Source organism: Apostichopus japonicus, chromosome 4, assembly GCF_037975245.1.
Source record: "Apostichopus japonicus isolate 1M-3 chromosome 4, ASM3797524v1, whole genome shotgun sequence".
NCBI lineage: Eukaryota > Metazoa > Echinodermata > Holothuroidea > Aspidochirotida > Stichopodidae > Apostichopus > Apostichopus japonicus.
The window spans coordinates 4,222,635-4,248,210 of record NC_092564.1 but is presented as its reverse complement, the minus strand read 5'-3'; the positions used below and the strand labels follow the sequence as shown (position 1 = coordinate 4,248,210).

Here is a 25,576-nt window from a genome sequence, read left to right as displayed (position 1 = left end):
TGAAAGCAGGGAGTTGTTATAACTTCCTAGTGAAAGTTTGAAAACCTAACAACCACGAAAGTTTCAAAAGCAAAGCTTGGATGTACTTCATTCTTGGTACATACATAAACCTCCTTGTTTTCCGTAGAAGTCAAATGTCCTTTCAGAACAACGCATGAAGCTAATTTGGAAATATAGTAAATACAAGCTCATGCAGTATAGCATCAAAGAACATAAATATTTAAGTACGCAGTAGTGCAAGGTTATTGATGATTGGATTTGAAGTCATTAAAAGACAGCACTCACAAACTTGATCCACCCTTAATTCTTTGTCCCTATGTAGGTCCACTGTGCTTGAAGAAAAATATTCCAATGTGAACCAGTTAAAATGTTTGTTACTGCACTCCACCGAGGTGTGCATATAGACCTATGCATTTTCGCAAAAGCACTAAAGACCAAACTGTAGATCTTAAAAACCCCAAAAGGGTAGATTTAGGGTAATATACCTTGACACCATATAGCCAATAGTGATTCTTAAGACAATGTGGCACATGCTTGACTAAATATAGTTACCATTTAACCGAATGCAATAGACTTTATGTCACTATATGTCGCTAGATTGCCAGTCATGTTGGTTATATTATTCAGTTTTGTTTAGTTTTATTCAGTCAATTAAAATTTTACGAACTGATCTGTCAACTTCTGAGCACTTTATTAACCTTTTGTAAGCGTAGTAAAAAAATTGTTCACAGAGCGTTTGTGCTACCCTCTATAGACATTCAACATAAAATGTGTCAAACTGATTGTTGTCACAAAGACGTCTTCATTAAATTGACTATAAGTATCAAAATTACGTTTCATAAAATATGGCTTGGTCCGGATTGTGCATCAATTAAAGCTCTTAAAATAGCTTTCTTCAGTTGTTGTAACCTCGAATTTAATTTATACAGTTCTCTCCTTTTATTAGGTTACCGACAACTTCCTCCTGGTATGTGCAGTAATGTCAGTACAAGGTAACACACAGTTCCACCCATAAGACCTAGACTAGTAGGATAGACCTAATGCAGTTCAAGAAAGGTTCAGTAAAATATTTCCGTGTTTGCCTTTTCTTTGTAAATGTGACTCATTTCAACCACAAAGTTAACCTATTGTACGTACCCAGGTATATATGTAGCCAGATACCTAACGTTAGGCATATTAGTAGTGTATGATGGTGAAACTATTGATGCAAATGAAACCTGCTTAAAATGAGGAGATTGTTGTAAATTCAGTAAAACACGAAGTAGAAAATCAATTAGGAATAGCTGCTGGTGCAATAGATATGTGCATAAAACAGTGAATATGTATTGATTTAACTTCTCCTCTTCACGCGCATGGGAACTGTGACGTCTTTACATGAATGAGTTACAGAGTATTTCGTTATTGGGAAATTAGGTGTTAGACAATGTGTTTATTGTTAGTTAGATTTAGAAAGAGAGAATATGGCTATTGTATAGCCCACATTATGTCTATGCCGAGATGACTGAGACATGCTCAAGTGGGATGGTGAGAAACAAACAAATACGTACAAGACATAAACTTACAGACTAACGTTATTATAAAAGTCAACTCTATTAGAAATGAACATGTGTTCACGTGGACTTTGATCTGTCAACGCCAGTGAAACCCTTTAAAATGGTAGAGCCATAATACCACCATCCACGGCCATACAATTTGTCAAACTTATTGTTATCACATAAACGTCTAAATTAAATTGACATATGTGTATCAAAATAACGTGTAATGAATTATGGCTTGGTCCGGATTGTGTAACAGTGAAACCCCTCAATATAGCTTCTTTTCAGTTGTTGTAACCTACGTATATCAACCTCTTTTTCTTAGGTAACTCCCTCCTGGTATTTGTGCAGTAATGTCAGTGTAAGGTAACATCCAGTCCCACCCCATAGACCTGGGAGAGTAGGGGACCTGGTGCAGTTATAGAATTTTTTTTTTTTTGTTGGGGGGGGGGATACCTTTTCTTTGTATAGGCTGACTCTTTTCAACCACAAAGTTAACCCATTGTGCATACCCAGTTTTATGCGAAGCTCGGGACCTAAAGTAAGGCCTACTTGTAGTTTATAGTGGTCAAAATATTGGTGCAAAAAAAAAACCTGCTGAAGATGAGTAGCTTGTGTAAATGTTAGTTAAACACGAAGTGGAAAAATCATGAGGAATTGCTACGGCTGCACTTTAATGAACAATAAATATGTGCATGAAACAGTATATATGTAATGATTTTATACCCTCTTCACGCGAAAGGAACGTCTTTACTTCCATGAGTTTCGTAATCGGGGAATTACGTATTACGCAATGTGTATTGCGACAAACGCCCAAAACGTGTTCATAAATATATGTCTGTCTAATGAAAGCTACAGTAAAGGGACGAAGTTACATCTTTAATCATCTATGGACATGAGTGCCTCTTAATTGGTTTTATGCGTTCTTAATATATAACATATTATACTTGGATTAACTTGGAACTAACTCTGAGAGAAAAAGAGAGAATCGTTCGGGTTGCGTGAGAGTTCCTCATAATTTGTTTTGTCAAGCTATTATGTTCAACGTAAGTAATTATTACAATATTTCTTTGCTTCTAATATAAGAGTGCTGTAGTATTAAAAGAAGTTGTTCTCTGTACTGCTATTAGACTTAAAGTGTTTGTTTAATTTTTAAATGCTGGTGCTTTTAAAAAATATGTACTGGTTAGAATCAGTAAGTGGAAAGGAACCTTTTCTGAAAGATGATATTGAGTTTATCAAGTATCATCTAGTATGTGAATAACTCCTATGTAAGATCATTTTTTTCAAAAATTTGTGCTGTCAAATCTGATAAATCGTTAGCATGTGCTCTTAGGTTTACAGTAACAACTGAGGATAAGTGTAATCCCACCAAATCAAAACAAAATATCCTCAGTACTTACTGTAATCCTAATAGCACATGCTACCGATTTATAGCACGATCCAGTTTTTGGTACAAAACTTTAAGATTTACATTAGTAACTGTGTTCTTTGTATGTATGGGGTGTCATACCAGGCGTAGATTTGCGGTGGATCTGAACTATGACGAAGAGAGCGATGTCTTTAGGTGTCAGATAGCATTTTTATACGCACTTGCACTTTCTGTGTTTCTCTAAGTTTACATTATTATGGATCGGTTTACACAACCAATGAGAACTTTACGTAAAAGGTGAATGATGTGATATTTAAAATGATAAACAGAATGAGAGATGTTTAAAAATTAGCCATTCGTTTTAATGTTTGGTCACGTTGATCATTGTCTGAAATAAGGTGCTTGCGCATTATGCTTATAATATACATTTATACGAAAACCATAATCTTTAATCCGCCATTGGAATTTCTAATAGTATGTTGAAGAATGTTCACAAAATTTGCTAACAACGTTAACAACTAATTGTTAACGTACTTGGTTAATCATGCAAACTAATATGTCTATCTAAGCGTCGCTCGACGTTTTCGATACAAGGAAATTGGGTCGTATATTGATTCTTCATTTCCTTATGCATTGAGTGTATTTCGTTTTGTCAGACATTATAACGCTTTTTATGTGGGAATAACTGGACCATTTACAAGCTTACTAACAGGATACGCAGACTAAGTCAATTTTACAAGAAATTGATATAATGCAACATGACCATAAACCCGTGACAATCTTATATCTATGATAATGGTTATCAACTTGTAAACACAAGTCAGAGGGATATTAATCCCTTTAAAATTAACGAAATTTGTTTCATCATTTATTGTAATTTCACCCGTCTTTCACTACAATTTCATGCATTTTCTCGATGAAGTTCTATATTTCATAACTGGTATCTCTGCAAAGGTCAACAAAGGGCAAACACTGCCAACCTTGTAAGCACGATAACTCAAAAATTGCAGCTTGGGCGAACTTCATACTTGGTATGCACACGAACAAAAGATACGTATTGAAAGTGATTCAGTTTGAAGGTCATTTCAGATCAATATAGGTGAAGGTATGAACATTTAGGAACCACAAAAGTCTGAAGCTTGAATGAACCCGATACTTGATACGTACATAAACCTCATTGTTCTCTGTCGAAGTCAAATGTCCTTTCAGGTCAACGCATTTAGCTAATTTGAAAAGATTATAAATTCTCAAGCTCATAAAGTATAGCATCAAAGAACATCGTAATACATATTTAAGTACGCATGAGTGCAAGATTATTACTGATCGGATTTGAAGTCAATAAACGTCAGCACTTACAAACTTGATCCACCCTTAAGTCTTTGTCCCTATGTCGGTCCACTGTGCTTGAAGAAGAATATTCTAATGTGAACCAGTATAAAGGTTCGTTGCTGTACTCCACTGAGGTGCGCTTATAAGCCTAGACAACACTGAAGACCAAACATTAGACTTCTTAAACCCGAAAAGGGTAGATTTAGGGTAATATACCTTTACACCAAATAACAATAGTGGTTCTGAAGACAATGTGCCACATGCTTGACTAAATATAGTTGCCATTTTGAACCTAATGCAATAGACGTTATGTAACTATTCGTCTCTTGACTGTCAGTAAATATTGGTTGTATTATTCAGTTTTGCAAATCAAAGGTTTCCACGAACTGATCTGTCAACTACTGAGCACTTTGTCAACCCATGAGATAAACCCCTTAAAAATGAAAGAGACATAATACCATCTTCCACGGCCATACATTACGCTAGAAACACCATTTTGTACGGATTGTAATTGTATAATGAGACTTGCTTTAAAACCGCAGCACAGAGAGCTGCACATACCAATGCTGTTAAGAACGAGTGAAATTATGATAGTTTTCACAACATCACGAGGAAGAAAAGACTTTTACCTTTGAAATAAACTTATTGTTCAAACCAAGCGGAAATGGTGGTTTCAACCGATTGTTTGAGAGAGAGGGTATTGGCAATGAGAGCATCGATGTTTCTAGCAACTGTTTTAAAGCAAATGCAATGGCCGTCCACCAATCCCCACCCGTCTCAGAATAAAATTATTTTAGTTTCGTTTTTTATCAGGGTTTATTTTTGTCAGTGGCCATGCAAATATTATTGCAATAAATATACAATTGGATATGGGTTTGTTTTTTATCATTGTGTAGAGATGATTACCAGTAAATTAATCTTTAAGTAAATTAATTCATTAACTTGATATAATTGCCAGGCCAATCTAAGTAGTTAACTTAAAAGAAGTTGAACGTAGGAGCAAGTGTATGCCTGGACTCATGTATGGGTAACACAAGTTCACTTTTACTGCCAATATAAGTATTGAATATGTTATCCAAACACTAAGGAGTATCTATGCAAGACCCAATAATGCTGGTGCAGTAAGATTTTGCTTAATGCAGAAATAGATTTTTCTTTCTTGAGCGAAAAACCGATTCACCCGATTATCCACATGTTTCCTGCCCTTCAATTCGCAAAATTTTTGTCATCATTATCAAATAATGGACCTTGAGTGACAGCTCTCACTCTTTGAGTTGTTAAGGGTGTATATTTAATCTAAACTAAGTTTCAACTCTACCATAAAACATATGAGATGATTCAAAGTTAGCAGTGGTCATATCAACGAGAGAATTTCAATGTCACACGTAATTCTAAACAAGCACGTGGGTAATTTAATCCGTGGAATTTTTTGTAGCAAATCGCAAATGTTTGGGGTAATGATCAGTAGTGGATAATAATAACAATAAATCGGTTTGACACGTTAATAGTACACAGAAAAACTGTTCTTCACACCGTTCTTCACGCCAATCGCCAGGTCTACTGAAACACATTGCCTCAAACGCCTCAATAGCCAATGAACAATCAAACGTCAAATGACCTTTGTTGTTTTACGATAAAGATATCGAAAGGGTGACACCCTACATGAGATTCACCAGCTTAATCCAGCTCGCAAAATGAAAAAATGGCCTACGAACATGCACTAAGAGGGGACTCTATAGGTCTAACGAATTTAACGGGGTTATGTGGATACATATAATATTGCTTTCTTTACACTGTTTTGTTTTCTGTTGTCTTGCTTCGAAGGTCATGAAGGTCTTGTTGTGTATCGCTTTGCGGCTCGCCTCTTTTGCCATTTCCAGCACAAATGCACAAGGAATATCCCTAGATGTTGATGGCGATCATGTCTGCAAAACATTCAAGAGGTATTGTACATATAGCTTCACGGTTGTATTTGCATTAAAGATTTGGTATATGACGTTATACAACATGTCTGCATCTACTAAAAGTTGCCTAAAATCATCCTTCAATAAAGAACTTTGCCATCTAACAACTCCTTAGACACTTTGAACGGGTCTATAAAGTAAAACAAATCGAAAACTCGATAGGTGCCACTGTAATAAGGTTTGTAACACAATGTTTCCTGAAATACATAAATCAGTGACAAATAAATCCTTTAATGGCAATATATTTCAGTCTACTGGAAAACTATGCTCGTAGATATGTCTGCCGTTGTTTCAAGAGTACCCTGTTCTATGTAATTTAAAATGAATTAAACTTTCCTAGCATAAGTCATAGTTAATTAACGGATGTAAACGTAACATGAATATTGTTCTTCTTCTCTCTATCGACAACATATAATCAATTATTTGATTATAATTTATGATGCAGTTAATAACAGAGCTTATTATAAAAACGTTCATTTGTTTTCATTATGTTTTCATTTTCAACGTTTGTACTTTGCACAGTTATAACAGTTCGTTCCTAACAAAATACTCGGAAAAAGATCCAAAAATGGAAGGCATATTCTGTTGGAAGATCTTTCAGTGGCCTCCTTTCCGTTGCACGAAGTCAAAGTAAGGTAACATTAAGAATGAAATTAGCACTGCTAGGTGTTACTAGAAAGGAACCCTACTACCCTTTGGAAACGATGTGTTCTTAACGTCAAAAACATTGGTGTCAGTGAACTATAGTAATCTCAGGAAGAGAAAATTCTTGAATAGGGTGATTGGGGTGGACCAGGCCCTCATGAATCGGTTAAAAAGTGAAATCTGAAGGCCTTTTCCCTCTTCTCATGAATTAACAAGTGTATGTTTGTGAGTTGTGTCAATATTTGGTGCGGGACGGGGGGGGGGGGGTCAAAAGGATAGGTTACCAACATCAGATAAGTAGTAAGGTATTTCTCATAAGATGGGGCGAACTTTGATCTATATTTTCAGATGGGGTAAATTTGTTAATTCCAATATTAAGGTTAACAGTGCAAGAATGAAAATTGGTGTCCTAGTTTTTTAATTTGCTAATGGCTTTGTAAAAAAGTGGCCCATACTTAGTGGTCAAATTACCTCATTACAGGCCACATGCTTGGCATGCTTCCAGTTAATAAATGATAAAATTCTCTCCCGGAAGATCCTGCAACCAGTTGTATACCAGAAGCTCTTTGCCGGCCAATATTTAAGTATAATTAGATAGCTTAATTATTTTGAGTTAAAAGTGATCTTTTCTCCTATTAATGTTTTAGATAAGTTGCAAATAGCAGATAAAATAAATAACAGATATTTATGCTATTTGACAATACCTAAAATTACAATTTTTGTCGTTACCAGTATGAAGTATATAACAAAATACAGACAAGATTTCAGAGACGAGTACAGATCTGTACGGGAGTGCTGTGATGGTTATCTTTTTGTAGAGCCAGAGAATAATTGCTATCGTAAGTATTCAACATTTATTACACTCTAAAAACAAAAGAGTGAATTTTCTCTCGTTTGGAGTGAATTCTCACTCTTTCTGAGAGTGTAGTGAGTGGTCACTCCATGAAGAGTGTAATTCACTCTTTTGAAAGAGTGAGAATGTTCACTCCTTCAAAGAGTGAGCTTTTCACTCTAGAAAGAGTGAGAATCACTCTTCTAAAAGAGTGAATTTCACTCTTTAAGGAGTTAATAATATTGTACCGCTGATTTTGAGGAACGGGATTGATAGAATGAGTTTGTGAGTCAATGGAAAGGCCCTATCTATTCACAGAAATGTGGCTATTGTACAAGGATGCATCCATATATCAAGACAATGGAATGGACTACTACACTGATGATAAGACGATTTACTAGATTTGTACACTGTTAGAACAAATTAAAAATGGACATAGACAACATCTTATGGTATTAAATATATATTAAACAGTAAACATGATACAAAGTTTCATATACAAACACAGATTAAAGCAACATTACAAACATACAAAGGCACAAAAATATGCAATGAATGATTCACTCACCCCATTTGTATGTTTCCCTCATACAAATATGATTTTCTTATAATTAAAAATAATTCTAGTTACGTCCATGAAATATGTATCAGAGTGTGCTAGCAATACCTCAAAAATGTTTTTGCAGATAACGCAATCTTACAATTTCAATTTGATTTATCATTTTCGAACTCGTTTTGGCGCCTTTTTAAATCTGTGTAAAATATATGAAGAACAACAATCACACTGGGATACTATACTGTCTATGACTGGTGAACGGATATGTTACAGCACAATTCCTGACAGATAGAAATTAAACGCTCCATCTTATGTACATCTAAACCCGTCAACCCTATGGAGGGCAAAACTTTTATTAGGTTTAGAATAGAAATTTATGCAAACATTTGAAAAGAAATTAACTCAGTAATTACGTATTATTAAGTCAAATTTAGGCACTAGTAAATATATTTAATAAAAAAAATGTTAAATAGTTTTGAAGTATGGGAATTGGATCACAACTGTTCAATTTGGTTTTGCAAACAATACCCTCCTAAAAGAATTTCATATTATACTCATAACAAAGCTTCAAAGTTCAAAATAATGGTGGCGTCTGTCAACAGAGTGTCCAATTTTAAGCAGATGCTTTGGGACCATGTAAAGTAATAATGTAATAATGATGATTGAAAAATATATCAAAATATAAAGTGAGTCAAGTAGTCTAAATTTTGAGTTCATAATATGCTTTTGAATAAATCCTATACTAAGAATGCATCATCCATTAAATGTTAAATTAAACCTTTTAATTACTAACATAGCAGTACGTAATGAATAAAACATACCTTCATTTGTTTCTTAAAACTATTAAACTTTTTATTGAAGAATAGAAAAAGCGGGAATTTAAAGGTAACAGACAAGTCAAAGTTCCCATTCATATAGAAGTATATGTAATTCTGAGTAAGATGGTCTCTGAAAAGTCAAAGTAGCAGCTGCACTTTTCAAGTAATATCCACTTTAATTTTAAGCTGACAAAATTTGATAGCAAAATGTCCAAAGCTCTCTCATAAGGATATGTATATATATATATATATATATATATATATATATATATATATATATATATATATATATATATATTATATATATATATATATATATATATATATATATATATATATATATATATATATATATATATATATATATATATATATATATATATATGCCAGAGAAACATTCAGAGAGCGAATTTGTGAACTTACCTGATCTGGTCTTACCATGCACTTTAGATGTTAACTCTTCAAAAATATTGTAAATTGTTGTTAACGGAAAGGCAAAATGAAGATTAACACAAATGAAACTTAAAAGCCATGCCAATTAAAACTGTAATGGAGTCCCAAACTGGTGAGCTTGTTGAATCAAAAATGAAAAAGATTTGGGTTGGCCACCTGTCTTGAACAAGGCTCAACAGAAAAGGTTGGGTACACTTCAGCCTACCTGAAACGACAAAGTTATTTCAAAACATTATAACCCAGTTTGAAATGTGTGTTTTTGGATAAAATGGACAGATTTTGTTAGTTTATAATTCTGTGGTACACTTTAGTTGACAAAAATAACGTCTTTACATCACTATAAGTTTTGTCTGTTTAAAACTATCCAAGAGTTGAAGCATGTAGGCTAAATAACCTTAACACCAAACACAACAAATGGTATTTACTTTTTGTATTGCACTAACAGGAACATACACTGTGTATAGGCATTTGTAACGCTCTTAGGATATTCTCTTTTATGGGTTAGAAGTTCAATCAATCTTTTGGCATAAGTTTCTCTCTCTGCTGCATAGGACCATTAACATCCCTGTTGTAAGCAATTATTCAGATTTTCCAACAGAGTTGATAGATTAAATTTATTTTCTGTACATATTAATTTTGTATTCCCTTGTGAATTAAATAGTGAAAGGGGTTACATCTTTGTTGTATTATTAACTGGTAAAACGCAACGTTGTAAATTATTGATATTCCTTTAAGGCCCTGACTGGTTTTGAACATTAGTACTCATTGCTGTCTGTACTGTGGATGAAGAAGTTACTCAACGTCACAGATATTTGAACTCTACGCTTCCCTAGCAATCGGTCTGTACCTGTACACAACATTCAGTTTCTCTAATAACTTCACCATCTTCAATGAACGAAGCAGATAATACTCATCTATCGTCCGAGTGAGTCACGAATCACAATAATAATTTCCCCGATGGAGATAACATACAAACTAAAATACACAGTTATAACTTTAAATGCAAACATAACAAGCAACTATAAACTGCGACATAAGAGCCGAAAAAAATAATGCATTACATTTTCATTACGCAATACATTCCACTGCAATTAAATGCGCTCGTATCCATTTTGAAAATCGTAGCGTTCACAAGTTTTGAATAAGTAGGCAATATAAGAAGTCTAGTATAATATGTTTCTGTTAGAGATATTTGATATGTAATATCATATAGTTTTGTTACCTTTCAAGAAACATTTCTCTGCTCCATCGCGCTTTCGTTCTTAAACATTCTAGCCAATCATTTTTACAAACGCTTCAGTCAAACCCTGTGGACCTACCCAGTCTGTTGTACAACATGTCGATACTGTTTCCATTTGGATTTGCTTTACCGCGCGTCAAGAGCCAGCAACATCTCTAACACCTCCCTAAATACATGAAGTAACTTAACAGTGCCTTATACGGGGTGTAAACTTAGAAATAGATGTCTTAACAAAAGCAAGCGGGGAAAAATTCATACTAACATTCACGGTATATTCAGGAATCATTGGAGAGAAAGATAAATTAGTCTGCATATTTACTGAATGGATTCATATAAAGTATTTGAACTGCGATATATTTGGTATGAATGCCTCTGATATGCAGAAAATAATGGAATAAGCGAGAAATTAAATTTAAAGTGACATCATTCTATTGCATTAATTTTGTCTATACTATTTAGCGTGTTCCATAAACAAATGGGGTTCTAATTGTGCCAACGACTGCTGTTGCTTGAACGGGGCCACGTGTGATCCTACCGATGGTAGTTGTACGTGTGCAGCAGGATACACAGGTAAGAAAACCAAAAGACGTAAAAATACGTTTGTCTGAGTGTATCAACACAGTCAATGGGTACATTACTTTCTTTACTAAGGATATAGAAACAATTATTGTTATTACAGACCTTTTCGTCAGCATTTTAGTGTGTCTTATGTCTATAATTCAGCAAAAAACAGTCACCAATATTGTATTTTACGATAGATGTACATCGTTAAAGTACCATTAACTGAAGTCAACGTACAGGGTCGTATTTTCTAAAATCAAAGTCTTGCTTGTGTGAATATGCATTATTGGTAAACACATAAAGAAATAAGATTGATTTGTCATCTCTCTGAATGAAACCTAGCCTTGAGTGACACTACGTCACTTTTTTTTTGTCAACTGTTGAAGTGCTGAGAGGGACAGTGGGTTCATATTACAACTATTTGGGGTGGCTTAACAGATTATATTTTTTCTATCAATGTAAAGAGTTTTCCTCTGTTTGTGTCTTTATAAAAGAAATTTGAGAAATCACCATTCATCTCTGCGATTAGTAAATTATGTGGTTTGACCTAATGATATTGCTAAATTATATATAAACACATATAGAATTGTTTTTCATTGGAAATGGAAGAAACCTGTTGTTACGAAAGTCCTATCACTACATTACAACAATTTTATTTTAAAGGATTAAATTCCAATTTTGTTCTATCATTTCAAGTATTTTACTTGATTTATCAACAGCCTATCCAATTGGTTGGAGGACTTAAGAATTAGGGCCCCCAACAGCCTCTGCATGAATACTATTTTACCTTTGTACTCTATACTAAAAGATAAGATGGCACTCAAGTATCACTACTTTTAGTGAGTTTTTTTTTTGTATTCGACTCAGGGTTTAATTGTGGGGATACCTGTGCTTGGTACAAATATGGACCTGACTGCCAGTATCTATGTCAGTGTGAGAATGGAGCTGCCTGCGATCCAGTTACCGGTGCCTGTAGTTGCACTGCTGGATACAGAGGTCCCTTGTAAGTAAACATTAAAAAAATCCTTTCTCTGTGTGCAGAATATAACTATACCTGACAATTCATTATTTTGCAATAATAGTCGGAATTTTCATTAACATGCGCATGTCCTTAACATAGCATGGTCGGAGAATGTGACTCACTTTTATTCAAATTCATAAACAACAAGTAATACTGTCGAAAGTCTTGTTTAGAACCTACTTGGAGAAATACTCAAAACTAAAAATTGATAATAATTATTAAAGACTGAATTTGTTGATTTACAGTTGTGTTGAACGTTGTCCAGAAGGGACGTATGGATATGGTTGCAAGCAGACTTGTCAGTGTCAAACCCATGAAACCTGTAATCACATCGATGGCAGATGTTTTTGCTCACCTGGTTAGTTTGCCTTTATGTCATTTTGTCTTCAAGATAATCAACGTACTGAACATATTCATGTTTGAGGGTTTCATTAGCCCTTTTTATGCGTACAGTTTGAGGACAGAAATAATTAATCTTGTGTTTCTCGTAACACTGACGCAGCTGAAATATTTCGAAGGAAATGTTTTGTTAACTTTCCGCTGTGTCGCATATTTTTTATGATTAGGCCTACTCAAACCATTTCTAACTCCTAGAGTATGAGAACTAGCATCCTTTAATTTCTTTCATTCTGGGAATTTAGCAGCACTGCATTTTAAATATGCAACTGCCTTTGGAAACGTTTATAATCTTTACTAAATCACTGCTTTACCAGTTGATTCATGAATCAAACCCTGACAGTATTGCGTTTGTTAATTTTTTTTTAAACTTTCATGCTAGCACAAAATCGATATATGCTTTTTGCACGTTATGCAAAACTGAAGGAAACTTTCCTTTCTTCTATTACTTTTGAGGATGCTCAGCGTTAATGTACGACTTTCTGTGTAAAATCGTGTTACAATATCAATGTTTTGCTTAACATAGTAATGATTTGTAAGGAAAATATTGCTATTCACTAACTGTCAAAATTCTCCTGTAAAATATATAATTCCCAACTGTCTCTAGCGATATAGTCAACTTTTCTCGGTCTTTAGGAGCGATGAGCTACATGAATTTTTTTCTCGTAAAATATTTCATACATATGCAATGATATCGAATTAGATTTTCCAAACTCATCTGGCAAAACGTTATTTCATTTTCACTCCAAAATGTATTATACCAACTTGATACGTAGAGAAATTCTCCTGGCTTTCCTCTCAGACTTTAATGTTTAGGTTTGTTAATGCAGTATATTATGTTTCTTTTCAAGAGGACACGAAAGATGGTGGTGATATTTCCTGGATGACCTTAATACCAGTTCTCCTTTTTGCTGGCATGGTCTTGCTGGCAGCATGTTGTTACGTTGGAATGCGAGAGGTCTCGATAACTAATTTGTAACGAGACACAAGCATGGGTTCGTTTCCGTAAGGAACACAGACAAATTGACGAGTCTAGAGATTTTAAATGAGAACGTAAACTATATTGAACAATGGAGTTTTAACCAACAACAACAAATGGTAATTACAAATGTATAGAAAATTACTCACAAACTTAACAAAGATAGGATACACTTTAAAACGCGCTGGTCTCTTCCAACGGCGATATCCCTCAGCGGCCACGACCTCGATGACGACGATTCTCGGTCCGTTGTACCGCGAAATTTACTGGTCCTCGACGAAGTTTCTCGCGATCCCAGAAACAGCAGTCACCTTCTTTCCGGCGATGCTCCAAAATAGAAGACGGACTTCCAGCCACAATCGAGTGAAGCACAAGTCAAACTTCTCGCCGACTAAATATTACCAGAGTCAGTCCAAAATCAGCTTTATAGCCACCAACTCCTGGCGTAACGAACTTCCTCAACGGAGACAGAAATTCTTCACCTTCTCCGTAATAAAGACTGAAAAACTGTAGATTCACAGCAAAGTCCTCTTCAAACTTCTGAATGGAAGTGTAGAATCAATCTTGTTATCGATATCTCAATCCTTCAGAAACTACTGGCAGTTGAGCACTGACGATATATAGTAGAATGGTATAATATGTGTCGTCGCTTGTATTCGTACAGAAACTGAGAAACTCTCCGATCTGGGCGGGTTTTGATACGATTCGCCATGTCAAGAATCATCTAGATCTTTCTCGATACACTTGACCCAGTTTCTCTATTCTTGGAAGTCCTTTGCATATCTCGCGAACGTTCCAGAGAATCCACAAAGATGCCGTGCACAGCTTACACGCGATTACACGTAAACCGACGTTAACCCGAGACCAGCGTGTCATCATAAGGAATATACCAGAACAATCGTGTATTATAACATTCTGACACGTTAACCCGACCTAATTTCTCAAACACTGATTTATCACGTAGGCAAATTTTAAAGACTTTCTATGTAATAACATTAGGTTCCTCACTAGTAGTGACTAGCGTTAGGCTACAATGGGCCCTTGTAACAATGTATTATGATATGCATTTACGTCAAAAGGCGAAAAAAGTATGCCGGATTTTATACTTTTTAATGTAAGGTAAGTTCTCAGCTGTCGAACGTAATGTCCATACTGTATCGCTTATGTAAGTGGTTGCTTTAAGATCCTTTAAGATTCACAATTGCAGCTCCCTGAATATATCATAACAATGAGCACGGACTAATCTTCTTGTGGAGCGCTTCTCCAAATTTCCAGGGCCAAGTGGCTCTAGCCACCATGAGCCGTACCCATCCTCCCTTCGGGCCTGAGTGGATAACGTGACATTGTTAATCATGGTTTGATAATTCCAGTGCAGGAGTCATCTTTTATCCTTAAGTGATTGAATTAGTCTCATTTCGTTGGTCATGTAGTCCACTGATAAAAAAAGACAGCGCAAGAAGAAGAAAAGTCCATCAAAAGTCATCAAAACGTTAGTAAATAAAAAAATAAAAAAAAAACATTTCCGCTGTAGAATATGAGCGTTTCTGCATTCGATTTTCTTAATCAGACTTGCCAATGTTGCAAACCACATTTTTACTCGTATATGACGTATGTTCTGCTTTGTTAGGTACATCAAACGTCAATAGACTGCACCATCTAGTCCTATCATAATGACCTCTAGAGATGCTTTGGCACTAATGATGAAGCCATCATCAGTCAATGCCTCCAGAGTGACTCGATATGCTACCGATGCTGTCTACATCCAAGGAAATATTGTTTAACATTCCGCTGCTATTTTGTAAATATATATATATATATATACATTGATATATATATATACATTTATATATATATATATATATATATGTGTGTGTGTGTATATATATATATATATATATATATATATATATGTGTGTGTATATATATATATATATATATATATATATATATATATATATATATATATATAATCCTTTTCTATGGTTAACGTTCTTGTATGTTTTTATTTCTCTCAAGTGACGTACATTCATAAAAAGCATGCGATGGATAAATGACATGTTGTTTAGGCAAATTGGGTTATCCAGATTTGAAATGTTTTTGCCTGTCATTTGCATGCAGTCTGGAAGGTAAAAGAAATCAAGATATTAAATGCTTAATAAATGTAGGGGTAAACCATTACACATGGGTTTATAACAGGGAATCATGTTCTCATAAGAAATATAAAAGTATGGACTGTTTTATTTAGATATTTAAATATTGTATAAGAGTAATTTCATATTGCATAAAAAATGCAGTTTTAAATCCTCGATGTTAATAATGTACCCCTAGAAACTTTGTTTATGTTATTGCTATCTACACTGTAATTATCATGTAGCGTGAAGAGTATTTTAACCACTCCTTAACTAATATACAGTTCATGTAACGAAACCGGACCGCAATAAAATTTCAAATGTGAAAAAGGCACTACGTAACCATGAGCGTTATTAACAAGCAACTAAGCAATCTCAAAACCCATACCAAAACTGCTTCCGAACACGATAAGGCACCACTACTTGTATAAGTAGCAGTTCCATGCATAGTTGTATGCAACCAACACTAGGTCTAAACTAGTGGGATCATACTAAACAAATGACAATCGAATGAACCACTGTTAGCACCAGAAATTATAAAATGGAGGGGCGGGTCGGGGTGGTGTGGTGTGCAAATGCACCTGTTGAAAGTGCACATCACACGAACATTTAAGCTGGTGAATATGTCCCTCCTCACGTCCACGCATAATCGGTGATCCAAATTTTAATTTATGAATATTTGAAGTTTTGCATGAAATTAAAAGTTGTGCCAAGCTGTAATATCATATGACCAGGGTTGCACATTGATAGTATGGATTCGAGAGAGCGCAAAGGAATGGCCGTGGGAGTGGAATTATATGTGATCCTCATTTTTTTTTATTTACTCTTTCGTTTTATTGTCTTTATTTTCCCTCATTCATTTATCCGAAAACGATAGTACCGTAGTACAGAGTGTATTTTTGACTCATGAAACACGCACACATTCTAAGAATCCCTGTTGAATATTGCATCCAACTTTCGGATGTCGTTCCCGAGATACTAATGATAATTGAAATTGTCACAGATCGTACCTACAGTGAACTGAACTCAAACCTCTGTGCTGTTATAGTTGCACACTTGCAGCGAAAATGTGTTGGTTTACTTTATTGTTACAGGTTGTATCTACTGCTATGTAACCATGGCAACTCTTGTCATGCAATCAGTCCCCTTGCCTTTGTATGTTATGCATACTTTAATTGTCTCTTCTCAATCGTTGGTATCTAATTTGTATGTGCCGTCTCAATTCTAAGCTAAGAGGGCAGAGAGGGAAGAGAGGGAAAGGTGGTGGTTGGAAGGGTACACAATACGGAATCAAATAAACGGAGAGTAACTCTCAGTTCGACTTAGTTTTTTCCCCGTATATATCCCGTTACGCGTAACATTATATTCACTTTATTGTTTTGAACTTAGACTGTATAGGTTCTAACTTAAAATAAGGGGATGTGAAGGTAACACTAAAATAGTTTAATTAAACTTTTAACACGAGAACAATGTTTTACTGTGCGCTTCTATGACCTAGAACCTCGTTGTTTCAAAACGTTGCTGCAAAACGTTCAAATAGGAGTCGAATGCAAATTTTAGCAGTCATCTGCCATACGTGAGTTTTCCTCTGGACTGTCCGTGTGTATCTTGTGTGATCTGTTTACAATACAATACATCTGATGATATGTATAATAATGAATTCTTTCGTAGGGATTGCTTTATCCGGATCGTGCTGTTCATACCCTAACTTGTAGAACTTTTTAACCTCCACGGAGGTTAAAAAGTTAAAGAGCACACTTTAATTTACAAACGCGACCAGAACCCCCAAAGTGACCAAACATTCGACGATGCTTATCTATTGTTTAGACATTTTGTCTAGCAACATCAACTGTTGACCTTGAAATATCCGAATTTCTCAATTTTTGAGTTTGTGTTTGTGTTAATGTCAAAATGTTGAGTCTTACTGTCAAGATAAAGATGATTAATAAAGTTATGTTCATTGTACTTATGACCTTTTTTGTGGGAAATTTTACCTAAACTGTAGAGATGCAGGTGTTTTTAATGACTTTTGTTGCCAAATTTCGACACGAAATTAGGCTCATATCAGTTCCACGCTACTCTTCCCACAACACAAAGCGTCAGGTATACTTTATTTAAGTCCTGGTTGTATAAGGAGATATGAATGTGCGATCCAATGTGATCTCTAGTAGTTGTTTCATTGCAGGCACATGATAGGAACACTCGCAATGGGACAGGCGCGTAGCCAGGGGGGGGGGCAAGGGGGCGAATATTTTTGTTTCTTGTTTATGATATCGCTAGTACTTTCAAATAGAAAATGCTAAGATGCAACTTACAATACCTGGGAAGTGCCATTTCCAGCGATCTGGGAGGCATTTCGGCCCCCAAAAAATATTACGCTTCACGTCAACTCATGATGGCGCTACGCTTAGATAGTTTGCCTACACGCTTCGCCTCTCTCTTGGCAAATTCCTCGCTGCGCCCCTGCAATGGGAATGTTTTAAAATTGATCTTGATTCGTACGACATGGCCTTAGTTCAGTTTCAGAGTTTAAGCTGAATGACATGGTCCAAACATGATCCATGCGCAAAATAAGGTCATCTACTACTTTTTAAATGCTATCATTGCTGTTTGTGTACCGCTTTGGGGTTTCACAGTTTGACTCGTCTGAATTAGAGAAAATGGAATCTGTCAATCAGTGGTAATTTATTCACTTGAACTGATACTGTAAGTATCAACATTTCTTTTTCTCTTTGATTAACATTTTTGATGTTTATAGCAAATTCAATAATTTCATCTTATGTGCATCAATTTCACTTAAGTTAACTTGAGGTGTATATGGCAAAACTGAGAAAACAATTATTTTAGTATTAAAATATGGAAAAATAAACAAAGCAAAAATTAAATGCTTAATTTAACACTAACACATCTGTAGTTCTGCATGTATGAAGATTTTGTGGAACATGCACTGTATGAAATGTATTCGAATGAAAATAACTACAATCTTATCTCATATTGTTTATAACATTAATTCACTTGGTAGCATTTAAAAGATTTAATGGAAGGGCAAAGATACATAAATGGCGCTCTCAAACATAGTGCTGGATGAAAGGCGACGAATGCTGCCAAACATACAGCAAATCAGATAAGAAGGATTGAATAAATGTTGGCAATTTCTTCCTCAAATCAACAGAATCGAGAAAAACCTCATATTATCGAAATTAATTGTCTAGTGTTTCCCTTACTATACAGAAAGTGAAGAAAGGGCTGTTGACTTTATCACTACTACAATCCTGCCGTCTTATTGTTATAAATAGAGAATAGAGAAATCGTGCGACAAATGTTGTCATTAAGTTTAAGTTGCAGCCGTGAAACGATATATATTTTCAATTCGATTTTCTTACACGAAAGTCATTCGTTTATATGAATTTTGGCTTTACCAGTAGTCAGTAGTCTCGGACTAATAATTAAGATCAGATTGCTAACATTCGAACCTTATTTTTAGGTGATTTAATTGTGCGAAATGGGATATCCAAAAATATTGCTTACTAAGGAGTTCATGCTAAAAAATTTAAGCAATACCTTGATTAATTAAAGCAACGAATACATGTTAACCTTAACAAGCTATTTATTCTGACTGTGAGATGATCTTCATTTTTCTCAGAAGAAACTATAATATTCAGCAATGAATAGATTAAAATTAGAAAGAAGAAAAAGCAAAAGCAAACATAAAATAGAAAACATCTAGGACTACTTTCTGGGTAAAATACTTCATCTGAGTTCTGCAAATCTGTAGACATCATCGGCACCGTATTCAATATTTCAAGCGATAAGGCTGATGATACCGTCACTGCTGGGTACTGAGGCAATGGATTTTGGAAAGCAGGCGCTGAATGATTCTTTCCATTACAGTAAATTCCAGGTAGGGGTTGGGAGTTAATAGACTAAGAAAAAGAGAAACTATACTATTACGAGAAGCGGTAAATACAACTGTAATTTGATTAAGAGTTCTCTCTGGCTTAACTGTCCGGGCTGCATCTATATTTAGCGAGAAATGTACTGTTTCATACGATGGGAAGGAAATATTATGTATCGCTTCATTTACGAATCTTTGGAGATTTTGATAGACGTTTTATGATTTAGAAAATCCTATCATTCTTTATAAACACAACAAACTGTAAAATACTTTAGAGGGTGATTCTGGACAAAAATTACACACATAACACACACACACATAACACACACACAAACTTTTAGTATACCATGGAAAGTCAGATGAATATTTAAGAACTTACCTTGAATAGTGATGGTGCCTTACTGCAGGCAAATTATTAATATTTAATGAACATCATCGTAAATATTATCACCTCCCGTATTAACAAAAGCTGTTGAGAACAAAGATCAGAGGAGCATTAGCCCCACCAAACCCTTGGGGTTATCTTCAAAAGTATTTAAAGCTGTAACATTGTTCACCTCTCACACAAGGTTGAAGATATATGGATTTTGAAAATGTATGTACTTTCTCCATAGTTACATCATATATGAAGTAATAAGTGAACGTAATTTCATATGATGAGACCGTTTTAATCCCAACCTGTTCAGTGGTTACACAGTCAAAATGGGACCGTACGTTGTATTTTCTTGTTAGTAAACACCGTGCAAGTGAAGTAATAGAAGCTGTATTGTATAACAACTTAATGAAGTTAATGTGATATATATATATATATATATATATATATAAATATATATATATAGATATGATCGTTGCTTTGGTGGAGTGTAATTATATATGCTATTAAAAGAATATAAAAACCTGGCAAATAAAAACAGATGGATAACAGAGAGAAGCCAACAAACTGATGAACTGCTTGAGGTTCATGTAACACAAATAGTTGTTAAAACTTAGCTTATCAGTATTATTTGGAGACGGTTAAATTTCTTCAGAATCTTCCCTCATGAGGATTTACAACAGATTTTCCCATTTGCTTGTAGATAAGGACATTTAATACGTACAAAGAAAAAGAGGTTCCCAGATTGTGCCCTACGTTTTTTTTTTATCACAGCCCAAACAGCTAGCCACTGCTCGTCTATTCATATCAAGTATATTACAAAGAAACTACATCCTCAGATTGTTGTTATAGTACAAACCGTTGCTTTTGAAGCACTTTCCATTTTTATTGCTATCTGTTTGTTTTCTTTTCCTTTCCCAGTTTCCTTTTATTCTCCATAGAATGAATGCCATGAATGCCATCAATACCATCAACACGCTAGGAATGAGGGTTGCCAATAAGACAGTCCGATTTCCACTCTCTTCAATGCCTTTAAGGAGGGCGTTGTGGTCAAGTGGTTAAGGCAGTGGACTTGTGATCTAAGGATTACAGGTTCGAGCCCTGGCCAGATCATTGCGTTGTGTCCTTGGGCAAGGCGCTTTATCTCCATTGCCTCTCTTCACCCAGGTGTATAAATGGGAACCTGCGAGGTAACTTGTAAATATAGTTGCGTGCGCCGGTTTGTGGCTGCACCATATGGGAAGTCCCCCGGGGGACACGTGGTTGTGGTGCACTGTGGTGCCCCAGGAGAGATTGATTGAATTGTGCACACTTTGGTGTGTGGGTGTGACAAGTTACCAATGACCAGGGGTTAAGTTATAAAGTCGTGTGAGGAGGCATTAGCCTCATACAAGACTGTAAACCTTCAACTTCAACTTTAACTGCAAACAAAAACTCATTCAAAACATAAAATGGTAAGATTAGGTTGAAAATATGAACTCAGTTTTGACAAATATACAAACAGCTTTGTGGTGTGCATGACCCAAACGTCAGATGTCTTTTGCTTCAATCCTTGTTTTTTATTTTATAATTATAATATGAAGTGTCCTATGCACCAACCATCATTAAAAACTTAAGTAAATAGTGACAACTAAATATGTTTTGAAGAGTCCAGTGGGTTAACCAGAACATGGTGACCTCACATTTATTATACACGATTCATAACACTTTCCAATATTACGTTAACTTACTTAAACATTAAAAAAAAAAGAGATGAGAGTACGCAATGTGAATTTCTCCGTTCATGCAAAGGTAAAATCAGTTCTTTATTGTTGTTAGATAATTGAAAACATTCACACAGAACACTGTAAGTTACATTGAACATTAGTTACAACTGTACATCCAAAGAAGAACGGATTATAGTTATTTTCATTTTAATTTTGAAATGAAAAGAACTAATCTGAATCACTTAAAGAGTTGAAGAATAAATTATATAACACAGGAACATTATCATTTCTATCCCAGCAAGGATATGACGGGATAGTTTATGACCATGCCTCATTTATTATTTAGGCAACCTTATAATGATCTTATATTTTTGGCATTGGATATTGTGAAAACAATGTCCATCCAGTTGTTGGAGGGCGTGGGTTCCACATTACGTACATTTTGCGATCTATCATATTACAAATAACGAAGTAAACATTTGAAAGGAATATTAACTTACGTGGTTCACATCGCACATCTTTATGTCCAACCTGACACTGACAACCTGTAACATGGTCGCATACCACGGTGCCATTCATTGAGCAATTACACACAGAATCGCAATCCTTTCCATAATACCCTAGAGTGCATACTAAAACACACATGGTGGAAAAAAAGAGAGAAGATTTTTTGATGTTCGTTTGTTGTAGTTTTGTTGAAGCTTCTTTGCCACATTGTATCATTATAACGTTGGTTATGTTTCACAGAGAAATGGCATATGGTGAGGGCTATGTTAAAGAAGATTAAGAATGCATTTTGAAAAGTCAAATCCCTTTGATGTTTGTTTAACAAGCACTCTAGAGTATTGCCATTACATTTTGTAACATTGATAATATCAGCTATTAATGCAATATATTAATGCTTGTGGGAACAGAGGCGCTCAAAAGAGTGGCGCAGTCAATTATTGTAATTATCACTTGGGCAACTATATGAGTTGTAATCTACAGATCATAACATTTAAATTCATTCAGCTTACTGTCATTTCGACTGACATATGTTGTTTCATCTAAAATATGTCTGATTCATATAATGTTTTACAAATGTGCTAAGAATTTAGAACAAATAAGCAGTTTGGCTGCCCGTTTAACACCGATAAAAAAGGGACACAACTTTTGAATGAGGAATTTTACCTTCGTCACAAAATAGTCCAGTAAAACAGTCTGGGTAGATGCATTCCCCATCATAGGCAGCACAAGTAGCTCCATCGTCACAATTACATTCGAAGGCACACTCATCGCCATAGTAACCAGGTGGACATGCTGACAAGGGGCATTAAAATGTCAAGCAATTAAAAACTATTTCAAGCAATTACAAACTATGACATTGCACAGAAGTAATCATTTAGTGTCACTATCAAATCTGTTTGTATCCTATGTCTTGCTGAACATTTGATCCTTCATTGCAACCCTTCTAACAAGTTACAATTTGGATGATTCTTTATTTAAAATCTAAAATGCGAAACACATCCCAGGACTATATGAGTAATTAGCTTGATTAGCTAAGTTTCGTTTCAAATAATGACGTACACAGCACAATTTTATCTATTTGGCTTTGACTGAAACATTTGTGAGCGAGGATGAATTAAATGGACTCTATTGAATCAAGCTCTCTCATTACCATTCACTCGAAACTCTGTAAGGTATTTCAGCTCGATCAATTGTGGTGTCATTGGAAGGAGCAATTGGTAGAGTTGATAAACAGTTGAATCTATTATCAAAGCACTATCATCCACTCCACATCATTGTGCACAATAAGCTGACCACCTAACAACTATACCCCATATAAATTGAGTTGCCCATTATATGTTTTTTAGTCCATGCAACTAGAAAGGAAACTAGAAACTCTGCATTTCTACTGCAAATACTGTTATTGAAACCTCGTGTTACGGTACTATAGAATTGCTTGAAGTTCATGTGCCGTAGTATTAAGTCACACTCAAACTCGCAATGATAAAGATAACCACATAACTTGATCAATATCTGTCGCATTTGTGTATCGAACTTGTCTTCAAAGTACGATATAATGTGACCATACTGCTTCGAGCAATTGCGGAAGTAATGTTAAAATTAACTTGTTAGCGCAACTTAATCTACGCTAAATTGGTCACACGTATACATCACTACACTTCACAGTAAAACTTGAGAACGTATTTTGAAATGTTTTAAAGTTTTAATCAGCCAATAACCAATCGAGCAGCATCACTCAGGAGGATATGCCAAATTTTGCCTGCGTTTCAGCGCGTTAACTACAAATAAGCGCGATTAAGGCAAGTAGAATAGCAGAGCCATACATGAAGATGGAATGCAAAATCCATCCTATAATTGAAACTTGTTACCACCTAGCCTCACTTGGATGATGGCGACAATTGTGTTTGCTTCTGGAGGGAAGTGATGGGGGCATTAAAAGGTTCATCTTCCTTTTTCTATGCTGTACATATTAAAGCTAATTGAGAATTGAATATTAATGAGATCAACTAACCCTCATCGCAATACCTGCCCCTTGTACCTGGTCTGCATTCACAATATCCTGTCACAGAGTCGCAAATGCCCTGGTTCTGACAGAGACAGGTTTCAGAACAGCCTGCACCGAACTTGCCTGTCGGACACTCTTTTGAAAGAAGAAGCAACAGAGTTTGAGAGAGAGCAGTTTCATCTAACTTTATAAATTATTCAAACAAATTCAAATTGTAGCATTCGACCGATTTTCTTATAGACTGACCTTGTAGAAAAATTAGTCAAATAGTATTGTAATATAGATGTTATCATTAAGCTAAAAAAAAACTGATTAACAGAAAGGACACTAAAAATTGGCTAAAAGAGTATAGACACACATAATTCCAGTATATTTCTTTGCCATCAAACCACAATAAGGAATACGTTCCAAGTTCTCGTCATTTGTAAGACAAAATCTTATTTATACCAGTTATAGAATACATACTGTAGTAAGTGGTACAATTCGAAGAGGATATGCAAGTAGTAATGATTCTATGGCAAGTCACTTTCTTTCCATCAAGTAATCGAACAGTGTCTCTCTTGGCACATGTGGATTTTTGTCTTCCCCCTACCATCTCCACTCTCTCAAATATACATGTGAACATAAAATGGCAAGCGCAGCTTTACCTATTCTTTAAAGGCCGTGTGTACATTAATATTCCTGATGTGGTTCTTTTGGTAACCTCACTTGCGCAAAAAAAAGTTCCAAAAATAACATAGCAGAAGTTTGTTATTTTTCTTCTAACTGCTCACTCGGTGATAACCCTGCCTTGCAAAGCATGAAACTTTAAAATTATGCTATATTGTACATGATAGCCAAATTTCCCTTCAGACTTCATAGGCAGAAGTAAACAACAACCATAATGGTCACTTACAGGGGACCTCTGAATCCAGCGGTACAATTACAGGCACCGGTGACTTGATCGCAAGCAGATCCATTCTCACACTGACAATCAAACAAGCATTCTTGCCCATATTTGCTCAAAGGACATGTATCCCCACAAATAGACCCTGGGAATAAAGTCAATAATCAAATTTAAACAAAATATATACCAAAAAAAAAATCTTTTTGGACTAGTTGTAGTTATTAATTATACATGTTGGAACTTTTTGGTTCGTTTTATAATAAATGATGTGATAATGGAGGGGGAACTTCCCCTATGTAGAGGGTTTGAGGATCCTCCAGAAAGAAAAAAAAATGTCAAATAGTATATTTTGAGTCAATGTTGAACTATTAGTT

At 35.1% G+C, this 25,576-nt stretch overlaps 1 protein-coding gene and 1 long non-coding RNA gene across 2 annotated transcripts in view; one reads left to right on the top strand and one right to left on the bottom strand.

The window, feature by feature from the left end:
- The first annotated feature begins 7,577 nt into the window (after positions 1-7,577).
- The window catches only part of LOC139966192 (uncharacterized), an 85,652-nt gene continuing 67,653 nt past the window's right edge, over positions 7,578-25,576 (top strand). Inside the window, exons 1-2 of the mRNA XM_071968976.1 lie at positions 7,578-7,684; positions 11,204-11,314. Of these exons, the coding sequence (XP_071825077.1) occupies positions 11,282-11,314 (33 nt within the window). The 5' untranslated portion in view covers positions 7,578-7,684; positions 11,204-11,281. The remainder of the gene's footprint in view (positions 7,685-11,203; positions 11,315-25,576) is intronic.
- Positions 16,152-21,132, bottom strand: LOC139966202 (uncharacterized). Its single transcript, XR_011792506.1, has 3 exons — positions 20,958-21,132; positions 20,105-20,194; positions 16,152-19,753 (listed from the first exon to the last, which is right to left on the bottom strand). It is a non-coding gene; the product is annotated as an uncharacterized lncRNA (long non-coding RNA).